General features: G+C 43.3%; 1 protein-coding gene across 6 annotated transcripts in view; it reads right to left on the minus strand.

Annotated features, from left to right (window-relative positions):
* Positions 1-13,250, minus strand: part of MORC2 (MORC family CW-type zinc finger 2) — a 59,511-nt gene that overhangs the window by 8,600 nt on the left and 37,661 nt on the right. For 2 of the 6 annotated variants that reach the window (XM_087857219.1, XM_045791369.2), the window contains 3 exons: positions 12,708-12,896; positions 12,522-12,614; positions 6,239-11,448 (listed from right to left, as the gene is read on the minus strand). In XM_087857219.1, coding sequence (XP_087713345.1) covers positions 11,380-11,448; positions 12,522-12,614; positions 12,708-12,896 — 351 coding nt within the window. In that variant the 3' untranslated portion in view covers positions 6,239-11,379. The remainder of the gene's footprint in view (positions 1-6,238; positions 11,449-12,521; positions 12,615-12,707; positions 12,897-13,250) is intronic. The other 4 variants (XM_087857218.1, XM_045791370.2, XM_045791372.2 and 1 more) reach the window with 4 other exon arrangements.

Here is a 13,250-nt window from a genome sequence, read left to right on the forward strand (position 1 = left end):
AAATAAGACAGAAATAAGTCAGTAATGCATCAATAATACACAAAGTTTAAGTAAGTTAAATCTTTGGGTAAGAATAAAAAATATCGAATAAAAAATCTTGCTAAATGCTGTTTACAAGAATATACTGAAAACATAAATATACAGACAAGATAGACTTTACGGCAAATATGTATTTCTATATGTCAACTCCTACAAATAAAAAGGTCACTTTATAATATAAGATAAAATTCACAAAGTTCTAAAACTCCTATGCACCTAATAACATCTCAAAATAAAGTAAAATGGACACAATCACAAGGAGAAATGGAAAAATCCACAATCATAATGGAAGATTTTAAACTCTCCCTGTAGTGAGAGCTCAGAGAAGCAAAAAATATCAGCAAGGTTTCCAACAACACAATTAACAAAATTGATGTAACGTGCACATAACTGCAGAATATATATTTTTGAAATGTACATGGAACATTTTTGAATATTAACCACATATTTGGGCCAGTCATAACGCCTCAGCAAATTTCAAAAGACTAACATAGAGACCACATTCTCAGACTAAAAAGAAGACAGTTCGAAATAAATAACAAAAAGGCAATTAGAAAAAAAAATTATTGAACATTAAGAAATACTTTTAAATAACTGATGGATCAGAGAAGAAAACAACAGAGATTATAAAATACAGTTAAAAATTAAAATGTTAAATATCAAAAGTTATAGAATAAAGGTAAAGCAGTACTTAGAGAAAAATTTATAGCATTAAAAGCTCGTGTTGTAAAAGAAGAAAGACTAAAAAATAATGAGCTAACCATCCAATTTGAGTAAGAAAATGCACACTAAGACAAACTCAAAGAAAGGAAATAAAGATCAGAAATTAATCAAATAGAAAACATAATAGATGATAAAATCTAAGGTTGGCTCTTTGAAAACCTAAAATTGACAACACTTATAAGGATTACAGAGAAAGTGAAGGAAGGAGAAAGGAAATAGATGAACCTAGAAAACAATATTTGAAATAAAAAGACATACATGCTACAGATATTGTCAAATAAGGATATCATGAACAACTTTGTAACAATAATTTTGAAAACAGATAAAGTTCTAGAAAAATATAACTTAAAACTGACTCAAAAATTAGAAAAGTCTGAGTAGCAGTATAACCATCTTTAAAAATCAGTTTAAAAACTCCCCTCATGGGTGCCTAGGTGGCTCAGTCAGTTAAGTGTCTGCCTTCAGCTCAGGTCATGATCCAAGTCCCACATCAGGCTCCTGCTCATCAGGGAATCTGCTTCTCCCTCTGCCTCTCCCCCTGCTTGTGCTCATGCACTCTCTCTCTCTCTCTCTCTTTCTCAAATAAGTAAATAATTTAAAAAAAATTTTTTTTAAATAAAAACTCCCCTCACACATATACACACAAAACTCCAGACATAGCTGATCCAGGAATAATCAGCCTTACAGAAAGTATCCCTAGAGTAGAGGAAATAGTCCCCAGCTCATTTCTTGAGGCTAGTATAATCTGGTCACCAAAACCTAACAAGGACAGAAGAGAGGAAAATTACACACTAGCGATGGTGTAACTCAAAACAAAATACTAACAAGTCTAGAAATACAGAAAACATAATCATTATTCCAGAAATGCAAGGTCAGTTTACCTTAAGAAAAACTAAGGAGTGTAATTCACCACATTAACAAAATAAAGAACACTATGTGGTCATCTCAATGGATACAGAAAACACTTTAGATAGAATTCAACATGCATCCATGATATTTAAAAGGGAAAAAAAATGCTTAAAATAGGAATGAAAACTTCCTTAATCTGTTGGTATCTGAAGAAGGAAGAAGAAGAGAAAAAAAGCTGCTTTTACCCTTTACACTCAACATTGTACTGGCAGCCCTAGCCAATGCAATAAGGCAAGAAAAATATATGAAGTATGGGAATGGCAAAATTATCATTGCTCACAGATGATATGTAATAGAAAACTCAAAAGAATCTAAAGATAAATTGGAATAACAAGAAAATCAATTACATCTTTATATATTAGCAACAAACTGCCAGAAAATGAAATTTTTAAAGTATCATTTACAACATCATCAGAAACCATCAGGTACCTATGATTCATCTAATCAAGAAAATATAAGATCTCTAAAGGGAAAATTATAATAGTTTCTTGAGAGACACTAAAGAAAGATCTAAATTAATGGATGGTTATCCTATCTTCATGGCTTGGAAGACTTACACATATCAGTTGTTCTCAAACTGATGACATAGAATCAATTCCAATGAAACCTGTACAGGTTTTCTCTTGGAGCTTGATTAAATGATTCTAAAATTTATATGGAAATGCAGGAGCACCTGGGGGGCTCAGCCATTAAGCGTCTGCCTTCAGCTCAGGTCATGATCCCAGGGTCCTGGGATCGAGCCCCACATCGGGCTCCCTGCTCAACGGGAAGCCTGCTTCTCCCTCTCACACTCCCCTTGCTTGTGTTCCCTCTCTCGCTGTCTCTCTCTGTCAAATAAATAAATAAAATCTTTCTAAAAAAAAAATAAAATTTATATGGAAATGCAAAGGACCAAAAATAGTCAACACACTCTTGAAGCATAAAAAGTGGTTAAACTGGCGCTACTAGATATAAAAACTTACTGTAAAATGATAACAATTAAATCAGTGTGGTATTGGCATAGAGAAAGAGACAACAGACAGATTTACACATATATGAACGTTTGCTATATAAGAGAGGTAGCACTGCAAATTAATGGAGAATGGTAAGACTTTTCATTAAAGGGTGTGGGGACAATCAGGAAGAAGTAAGGAATTGAAACTCTACCTCATACCATACACAAAAGTCAATTCCAGGTGGATTAAAGATTTATATGTGAAAGACACTATAAAAGCCCTATAAGATAACATAAAATAGTATCTTTATGACTTCATGATAGGGAAGAATTTCTTGAGAAAAGCTACAAGGGGGTGCCTGGGTGGCACAGCGGTTAAGCGTCTGCCTTCGGCTCAGGGCGTGATCCCAGCGTTATGGGATTGAGCCCCACATCAGGCTCCTCCACTACGAGCCTGCTTCTTCCTCTCCCACTCCCCCTGCTTGTGTTCCCTCTCTCACTGGCTGTCTCTATCTCTGTCGAATAAATAAATAAAATCTTAAAAAAAAAAAAAAGCTACAAGAAATGCAAACAATAAAAAAGATTGGTAAATTAGTCTACACTAAAATTAAGACATTCTACTCATCAAGACTGTATAAAAAGCATTTTTTAAAAGGACGCCAAAAAGTGGAAGAAATCTGCAACACAGATAACTTATAAAAAACTTGTATCCAGAATATACAAAAATACAAATCAATAAAAAGAAGACAAAAGAACAGAAAAAATGGTCAAAAGTCTTGAACAAACACTTTATCGAAGAAGAAATCCAAATGGTCAATAGACAAGAAAAGGTGCTCACCCACATGAGAAATCAGGGAAATGCATATTAAACCAAAATGATAAAAATAAAAAAAAGACAATGACCTACCACTATACACCCATCAGACTGCAAAAAATTTAAGTCTAGAAATATCAAGTGTAGGTGAGGAAGTAGAGAAATCAACAACTTAGTGCCAGTGAGCATGTAAACATATACAAGTGCTTCTGAAAATAATCTGATGTTACCTAGTATGGTTGAAAGGGGTATGACTTACATGATTCAGCAAGTCTACTCCAAAGTTGATGCATGCAACAGAGTACATAAACGAGAATGTCCACAGCTGTATTGTAATAGCAAAAAAACTAGAAACAACCCAAATGCCAGTTACAGAGACATGGATAAAAAATCATATGTTCCATTGTAGGGGTGATTCATTTTTCATTACTGTATGATATTCAGCAGTGATAGAATAGTATATAGTAGTGAAGATTAATAAATTACAGCTACATCTAACATTGATGGATTTCTGAAACAATATTGAAAAGAAATAGGAAGTTGCAAAATAGTAAATGTTATGTCTACTCAAGTTCAAAAACAGGCAAAACAAAACAATTATTTAGGAATGGAAATTGAGGTGGCAAAAGTTTTTAAAAGAGCAAAAACAAATATGCACACCAAATTCAGGATGGCGGTTACTGTTGGGCAAGGAGGAAAGGGGAGAGGACCCAGGAGAGGCACACAGATTTATAAGGTAAGAATAATGCTTTTTTAAAAAACAAGATGATAAGTGTACACTGCATATTCTTACCATACAAATATTTTATAAATACAGTATTCTTTTGTAGAGACACAATGTCTAATAAAAATAATTGTTGAAACAGCAGCTTAAAGGAAAAAAACCCATATGGTTTGATAGGGTTGTGTGCCTGACAGTTGTGTGCCCCCCTCCCTGACATACATTTCAGTTTATCTAACTAGTGCCCCCTGGTGCTCCACTCAGGTAAGACTGGCAGCCATGGCTCCATCCCTGAAGCCCCAAGTTTAAACAAGATGGAAACTCTTTCCACACTTTAAAGGCCACTCACCAAAACCAATAGCTAATATTCTGCTCAGCTCTAATGTGTGGATTTCCAACCCATCACAAACAAGTCCCAGATAATTATTCAACATTGTTTCATCGTTTCTAGCTAAAGCAAAATAGCAGGGCACCTGGGTGGCTTTGTCGGTTAAGCTTCAGACTCTTACTTTGGCTCAGGTCATGATCTCAGAGTGTGAGATCCACGTGGGCTCCACGTGGAGCCTGCTTAAGATTCTCTCTCTCCTCCCTCTGCCCCACCCTACTTGTACTCTCTTTAAAAAAAAAAAAAAAGGCATTAAAATATTTTTCAAAAATAAATTACAATGGCAATTAAATTGGAGCATGGCAAATTTGTGCCTTGCATCTATAAACAAGTTTATTTTTAAAACTACCAGAGTCATAACACAGAAAATAAATTATTTTAAGTGTTTGCTTTTCTCTGTATTAATAATCAGGAACAGAGATGGAAAAAATATTCCATTCACAATACTAAAAAAACCGTAACACAGAAATAAACGAGAAAGTTGTAGAACTTGTATGAAGAAATTATAAAATCTTACTGTAGGACTAAAAGGAGTCAAACAAATGAAAAACCATTTTGTATCCTCTGGGGAGATTTAAGGTCCTAAAAATATCAACCCTCCCATAACTTACATCTAAATTTAATGCAATTATAATTTAAATCACAATGGAACTTTTTTCTTTGGCAAGGATGGGAAAAAACTGGGTAACATGATCTTAAATTTCATTTAACGGGGCACCCGGGTGGTTCAGTTGGTGAAGCATCTGCCTTTGGCTCAGGTCATAATCTCAGGGTCCTGGGATGGAGCACCACCCTGGGCTCCCTGCTCAGTAGGGAGTCTGCTTCTCCCTCATGCTCTGCCCCTCCTTTCTGCTCTCTCGCTCTCTCTCAAATAAACAAAAATAAAATCTTAAAAAATAAATCTCACTTAATAGAATAAATTCTAATAGCCTGGGAAAGTATGGAAAAAAAAAAAAACAAACATTGAGGGAGATTGATCACCTAGATGCTCGTGATGCCCCAAATTCTAGTTTCAGCTGGGATCCCACCCCTCAAATCAGAATCACCTGTCCAGGGGCGCCTGGGTGGCTCAGCTGGTTAAGCGTCTGCCTTCGGCTGGGGTCATGATCCCAGAGTTCTGGGATCCGGCCCTGCTTCGGGCTCCCTGCTCAGCAGGGTGTCTGCTTCTCCCTCTCCCTCTGCTGCTCCCCCTGCTTGTTCTCCCTCTATCAAATAAATAAATAAAACATTTAAAACAAAAACCAGAATCACCTGTCCAACCGATAACAGGATGTCTTCACTGACATGTCCAAGGGGCATCTCAAGCCCACCAAATAGAATGGAATATAAATAATAACCAAGGTTGTTCACTTAATAAATGGGGCGAACACAGTGAATTTCCATTTGAAAAAAGAATCAAAGCTTGACTCTTGCCTTACCGCTTAAACTAAAATGTATTCCACAGCGAGTGGACACTGAGAATATATATATATATTTTTAATATTGCAACAAAACGTAAGAGAATGTTTGGGGCAAGACAATGAAGAGAAAGGGAAAGGTTTTCCTAAGCATAAGAATCCTCAAATCCTAAGTGTTTACCTTTCAAGTAACACCATACACCAAGCTAAGGATAAACCAGTAGAAAATGGGCCAAGGTTTTGACGCACAAGATGCCTCAGGTCCCGGGAGAGGCCGACAGGCTGGCAAGCAGGCCAAACCTTCAAGGAAAATTACCTGGAGATGGCTATTTTAAGACGTAAAACATGCAGCTTCCTTTCCAGGTCCTTTATCTTGCAGATATAAAAGCACCACACCGCAAAGTCGTCTATACAAAATGCTTTCTGTAGTGGCCAAAAAAAAAAAAAAAAAAGGCTGAAACACAACTCAGGCTTAATCTGCAGACGCAAAAAAATAAAAGAGAGAGAGAAAGAAAGATCCAAAAAACAAAAAAAATACCCACCCACTTTTTTGCTTGGGGTGTGGGCAGGCCAATAGATCCATAAGGCCCTTCGCTTACCCTAGGATGTGAAGACCCTGGGGCCGCCGCCCCCCAGCTTGCCCCCAGTCTGGCCGGGTGCGGTGGTGCCGCCGGGTCTCCACATCCCGACTCTGCAGCCAGCGGCCCTCGTGCACCTGAGTTTGGTCATGGTGCTTCCTCCCCGCCCCCCTGCCCCATTGGCTGGCTCATCGTGCTCCCAGGTGCATGTGCAGGGCGCAGCCGCACGTGCCACGCAGCTGCATCGCGCAGGCGCTGTTACGTTCCCGCGTCAAGGGTGGAGAACTGGCATACTGGGCGCCCTCCGCCGACCGCAACGGTTGGCAGGTTGGGAGAACGCTGGCGCCCGGATGGGACTGCGGCTAGATCCTGGCCGCGTCTTCTGGGCCAGGTAAGAATTTGCAGCCAGTTCTCTAGCCCATGTCATATTGTGATAGATGGTTTAGAGTAAGGAACTCAAAACTCTTTCCCTTCTAACAAATAGTTCTCCCACTGCAGCGCCCCACACCCAGTAACAGATTGGCCTAAATGGTGGGGGCATTAGGGAGGGGAGTGAGAGCCAAGAGCTTCACTTGAGGAAAATGTAACGGGAGGGACAGTAACTTCAAAGTGTTGAATTAGAGCTGGCCATTGCTTCCCAAACCACCGGCGGTTGCTCGGGCAGGAAGTGGCCCCTGCGAATCCCATGGAAGCATCTCAGCCAAGTCCAGAGGGGAAAGGGAGAAAAGATATGTCCCTGTCCCTCAGATTCTTCTCTCAGTGGTGCAAGAATGCCCCGGTGGTATGAGCTCCCCCACTCTCTAGGCCTTGGCTGCCAGCTGCTGGGAATGCCACAATGTACCGTAGACAACCTGCAGGGCAGCCCCAGAGGAGGATGGATGGAAGCCCTGACCCCCTCACCCTTAGGGGGATACTGACACAGGCCAAATGGTTAGAAGGCCATGAGGATGGCTGTGGGGTAACATCCCAGGAGGGCCACTGAGTAAGCAGTGAAATGCCTACAGGTAGCTTGCAGGGACCAGTTAATCTTGGACACAAAAATTCAGGGTCAGGGCAACAAGGGCTTTGGACCTCCATTCCAACTTCAGTCAGACCAACCCTAGATTAGCGGCTATCTACATGGGCCTCTGAGTAAATTTCAGGTGGAGAACTAGCCTCATGGCTTAAATACACCAGGATGGGCAGTGGTTTGTCTGAGGCCTTGTGAGCTGGAAGGAAATTTCTACAGGATCCACCAGGAGCCCTAGTTAGGCCAGGCATATTGCAGGTTCCTGGATGAAAAGGGGGGGGGGCTGGTCAATATTTTGGCTCATTGCAGAGTGAGATATTCCTTGCCAGGCCCTTCCTCTGTCCAGTTTTTATGTTGCTCACTATGGAGAGGGTGACCCCATTAGTGCTGAGAACAGACAGAACAGTCCGAGGCCTCAAACCGGGCAGCAGAGAAAACATGCTCCCTTGGAGCTCTGCCTCTCTCGGCCAAGCTGGCCATTTACCTGTTCAGGGTAAAAAACAATGTGGTCATTCCAAAGGAAGCCTCAGAGGTTCCATCTCCAACAAAGGCCAGAACCCTCTAGTGGAATTCTGAGGATGTTTCAGGCACCTTAACGACCACCCACCAACAGGTCCCTTATAGCCTGGCCCAGCTCGAGAACAACCTTCCAACAGGGACAAGGAGCGAGGTGACATTGCCCACTCAAGCCTTGTATTCTACCTAAATGGCAAAGAAGTTTGAGCTTTATTACTTACTGGTCCTTAGAGCTATGAACTCTTGGCTACCACTTCTTGAACCACAGGTCTGAAAGGCAGGGGAACTGGACCCAACATGAGCAGCCAAAAAGTAGTGTCACTCAGATAAAGGAGGAACCAGATAAGTTTTTCTCAACCTATTAACCCATGCCTTCGTTGAGTAAACAAACAAACCTTTGTTTTGACCTAGTAATACAGTATTGATCCTAAAGTGAGGGTTATAATCCTAAATCCATGGGACACTTAGGGCCTGAAGGGGTCATACAAGGTGAACATTTTCTTGAGGACTTCACCCCTTGGTTTTTCATCTCATATTTTTGTAAACACTTCCCTAATCCAGATTCAGATCTACAGACTGCACCAGACACCCAACTGGCCAATGAAGGTGCTCAATCTTACTTAAATTAATTCAAACCAACTCAAAAATACATCACTTTTCACCTTTCAGATTAGTACACAGGATGGAAAAGACTGCATACTGACAAGTGTGTGTGGGGGGGGGGATACACTGTTGGTAGGAGTTGGAGGTTTTTTCTGGACTGTATCTTAATATTTTTAATATTAATATCTACCATTTGACACAGCCATTTCTCTTTGGAATTTACCAGAGATCTGAGTTAATGAATACATACACATACACACACACACGCGCACACACACTCATCATAGCATTTTTCATAAATGTTAACCCAAATGTTTTAAGTAGGAGACTCTTAAACAGTAGTACATCCAAGACAATAAAATGCTATGAGGTTGTGCAGAAGAAAAAAGCAGACCCATATGGGCTATTCTGAAACGGGTTCCAAGATACACTGAGTGGGAAACAGGCAGAAACAGAACAGAATTGAATGTGTGCTCAGCATGGATATTCTTTGCAGGGAGAAAATAGGGATCAAGGTGAAAGGGAGTCTTGTTTTTTCAGGCTTTCTAGCCTTTTGTACAGTTTGAATTTTTACTGTTATGCATGAGTCACTTAAAAACTCAAGAAAAGTCCCCACTGCTCCCATTCCTTAAAAACAAGCAATATGCTGTACTCATTCACCTTTTTGGGGCCGTTTGTGCTACGCACCCTCGGGCCACAAACCAGCCAGACCACTCCCTCCTCCCAAGTCTTCAGGCAGTTCCAAGCAGGTCCCATCACTTAGAAAGGAGAGGGAACCTGCACTTTATCTTCCCACCCAGAATGGCAGGACCTCTGCCTGGGAAACAGGCTGCATTTGGTACAGCTGGGATTGGATTTAAACAGCAAAGTGGGCACATGGAGTTCAAGCTAAAATGTTTTAAGAAATTCAGCATTTCTGTTTCTGTGAGTGTTAAGGAGGGTGAATACAGAAAAAGGAAGATGGTGATGAGGAATAATCTGAAGACAGTTTAAAACCATAGTGGTAGAATGAAGTAGAAAGAAAGTGCTACATTTTACTAACAGAAGAAAACAGACTGAGTTCAGGAGTCTCACCAGTAAAAGTTTTATAGTATTGCATTTTGATTACAGGTGTGTAAATAAAAAACTTGGGTATTACCCTCTCGTAAAAATGCAGAACCAACTTCTTTTAGATTAAAACAATAGGTTTGGGGACAAAAATGAACCACATGCTGCCTGGGATGAAGAGAGTGACCTGGACAGGAGAGGAATCACCAGCTCAAGAAACCCCAAGGCTCAGAGAATCTTCCAGAGGAAGAGGCCAGGTTCTGAGTGGTATTTCCCCAAATAACCCTGCCCCTGGGACGTAGTTTGGGGAAGCCCCAAACCCACAAGTTGCAGGTGCTTCTGGACACACGCACAAGTGGGTAAAGACTTCCCTCACCAATGCCTCCCAGTCTTCTGCAGAGACGCCAGAGTGGCATGTGGGCCACTACTGACCAGGAGTGGGTAGATGCCAGAAACACACCCAGAAAGGTTTGAATCACAGACCAGTGGTACCAGGCCATAGTTCTTGTGCCTCTAGAAAACCCAAAGTCCCCAAATAGGAGAAGAGAAGAGAGCTGGGGGAAATCAAACCAGAATTTTTCCAATGACCACTAAAGAGAAACTGAGCAACTCTTGCCTTTGTCTTTGATCCTGAGAAGTCACTTGAGGGACAGAGCTGTGTGAGGCTGTGACCAGACGGGAGGGAAGGCATGGTGTGCTTCCCACAAAGCTGCCTCTGGAGTCCCTGTGGCTCAGTAAGCCCCTCTCCTATCTGGCCCAGAGGAGGGACCGGTGGGGCCAGGCAGAGGGGAAACAGTAAAAGCAGCAGCAGCAGGCTGTCCGGACCAGCCAGCACCATCTGAGGCAGTGTGCTTCCTCTGGACCCTGCCAAACCCACAGGCAGAGGTCTCCACCAGATCAAAACCAGGGGCTCTGTCATAAGGAGCTTTCTCAAAAAGAATCCTTTGGAATTCAAACATGCATTCAGTGTGTATCCCACTAGAGTCAGATATACTATTCAACCTGATTTTAAGTTTTTTAGTTGGGAAACCTCGCTATCCATGGTTAACTGAGGAAACCACTGCCACAGGGAGAACTTGAATGGTGGATGGGGAGGTTGAATAGGAGGATCTTTCTTCCCCAAGCTGTTTGAACAATGCCACAGCCAAGATGACTGACAGCTGTTTGGGCTGACATTCATGTCCTTGACCTGAGAAGTAAGCTGCTCAGCACTGAGCCTCTATCCTGACCCATTGCCCCCAGGGGTCCCCCAGATCAGAGCCGCTAGGAGAAGCACCTCTCTGGAGGGCTCTTTCCCTCCCCCACCCCAGATTTCAACATTGTTCATCCTCTAGCAGAGACCAGCCCTGCTCCTGAAGCCTCTCCGACTTACGGATGATACTGGGTTTACCACATCTTGAGGAGCCAGGAGCCAAGAGAAGGAGCTTGGCATCCTGGTTCTCTGTCCTTTGCCCAAGAGTCACCAAAAGAAAAATGTATGGTCTCACAGCAGGCGCAGCATCTTATTTCTTTTAAAAAATAAATATTTATAAACTTAGGGAGGAAGATTCAAAGAATCAGAGTATTTTTCCCTCCAAAAGCACAAATGTCTCATGTGAGTCAAACCAAGGTAAGTCCACCAACCCATGAACAAAACACCACCCCACCCCGCCCCAAGAACTCTGCCTTGAAGGGCAGAGAAGCTGATCTTTGTCTCTGAGCCCCTTAGTCCCCCTTGGTGATCAGGTCCTCGATGTAGGCATCCAGCTCATCATCTGTGTTGATGTCTATGTCCTGGAATAGAAGGAAGCAGTCAGCTAGGGGCCAGAAGGTGGCCGTGGGGGGGGGGGGCTACCTCCCCATCCTTCTCGCAGGCAAAGGAGCCTGAGCCCAAAATCCCCTCCTCTCCCCCCTCCGCCCTGGCTGTCAGGCCTATCCCATCTTGATCATTCTCCCCCTCCCCATCCTCTGTGCGCAGATGACGCCCAGATTTCTTGCTCCTGCCCTGCCTTTACCCAAGGTTGCCAGATGCCTTAGATGTGTTATAGACTTCTCAGACTCAGTATTCAGAACAGCCCAACTGCATCACCCCACCCCAGGTTGTGCCCATTTCAATATAGGCTACCACCTTCCCTCACCCAGGGGCTCAAGACAAACCAGAAGAATCACCTGTTTCCTTCCTTCCCCCCAACTATTATAAAGCTGTCTTTCTCACGGTCACCGTCCAATATTCAGGCCACCAAATCTCTCACTCAGGTAAGTGTGGGAACCTCCTCACCCAAGCCCTGGCTTCTAACTTCCACCCTACTCCAGGACTTCCTACAACCAACCAGGTTGCAAACAGGACTGTGCCACACCCCTCCAGGGACAGCCCACCTCACACACACCCTGCCTCTTCTATCACCCACAACTCCCTGCCTTGGCCCGCAGGTCCTACTCTTCTCTCTGCCCAAAGCAGTCACATGCAATCTTGTGACTGATTCTACTCTCAGCTCAAATACCCGCTTCTCAATACCCTAGTAAAGTGGCCCCTCATGTTTTTTCCTTTTCTTGTATTTACTTCAGAGCACTTCCTGCTATCAATAATTCTGTGTCCTTCACCAGACTGTTGGGCCTTGAGGGTAGGCACCTTATCTTGCCTATCTGGTTCACCCAGTATCCAAAGGACAGGCACAGAGCAAGTAAACAGTTTTCACTGCCTGGATGAAGGACTAAGACCCTACAGGGGCACTCCCCACTTCTGGGCAACCCAATCCCAATCTGGGCGTCATCTGGAAAAGCAAGAACTTCTTTCTGTTTTATGGCTTGGAGGATTCTCAAACCAGGTTGTAAATCAGAAGATCTAAACAAGGGCAAAAATCTGATACCGTGGGTCTGGCTGGGATGAGGCCCAGGCAGCCGCACCACCTCCAGCCCTCCTGGTCAGGATGCTGTGCAGCCAGGGTTGGAACCACAGATTCCTGTGAGTGGGGAGAAGGGAGCAGGAGGTACCCAGGCCCCCCTCCCTGAGACACCAGGTGGTCCAGCTGCAATGAGAGGGCTGCCTGGCTCACCTCCTGCACCTTTTGCAGGAGCGCCACGATGTTGGTCCTCAGCTTCTGCAGCTTCTCCTCTGTCTCTCGGAGCTTTCTCTCAGAAGTGCGCAGGCTCTCCTCCGAGGCCTTGGCCCGTGAGTCGGCACGGCTCTGGTAGGAATGGCACAGATTCTGGAGCCCCACTTCATACTGCTTGAAGTACTCTTTCTGTAGAAAGGGAACCCAGAGGTGAGTGCATGGGCTTACAGGGGTCCGGGTCCCCAGGGTCCCTCTAGATCGGCACTAGTATCCCCAACCCAACTGGCTCAGCACAAGGATGCTCAGTGTGAAGGGATATCACACACAAGGGACAAGCGGGCTCTCTAGCTCCAGAGTGGAAAAACCTAATGCCCATCTCATGGGGCTGCCATGAGGAGGGAGGGAGGATCACCCAATGTGAAGCCCTCAGCCCTTGGCAGACAGCAAGCCATTAGTAAATGTGAGGGATAATTCTTCCATTCCAGTTGGCACAAAAAGGATGAGTCCTTCTCCCAGCTCAATCACACCTTTCTAACTTCACCA

This window comes from Ursus americanus, chromosome 30 (assembly GCF_024610735.1).
Source record: "Ursus americanus isolate L20-20 chromosome 30, mUrsAme1.1.p, whole genome shotgun sequence".
NCBI classification, from domain to species: domain Eukaryota; kingdom Metazoa; phylum Chordata; class Mammalia; order Carnivora; family Ursidae; genus Ursus; species Ursus americanus.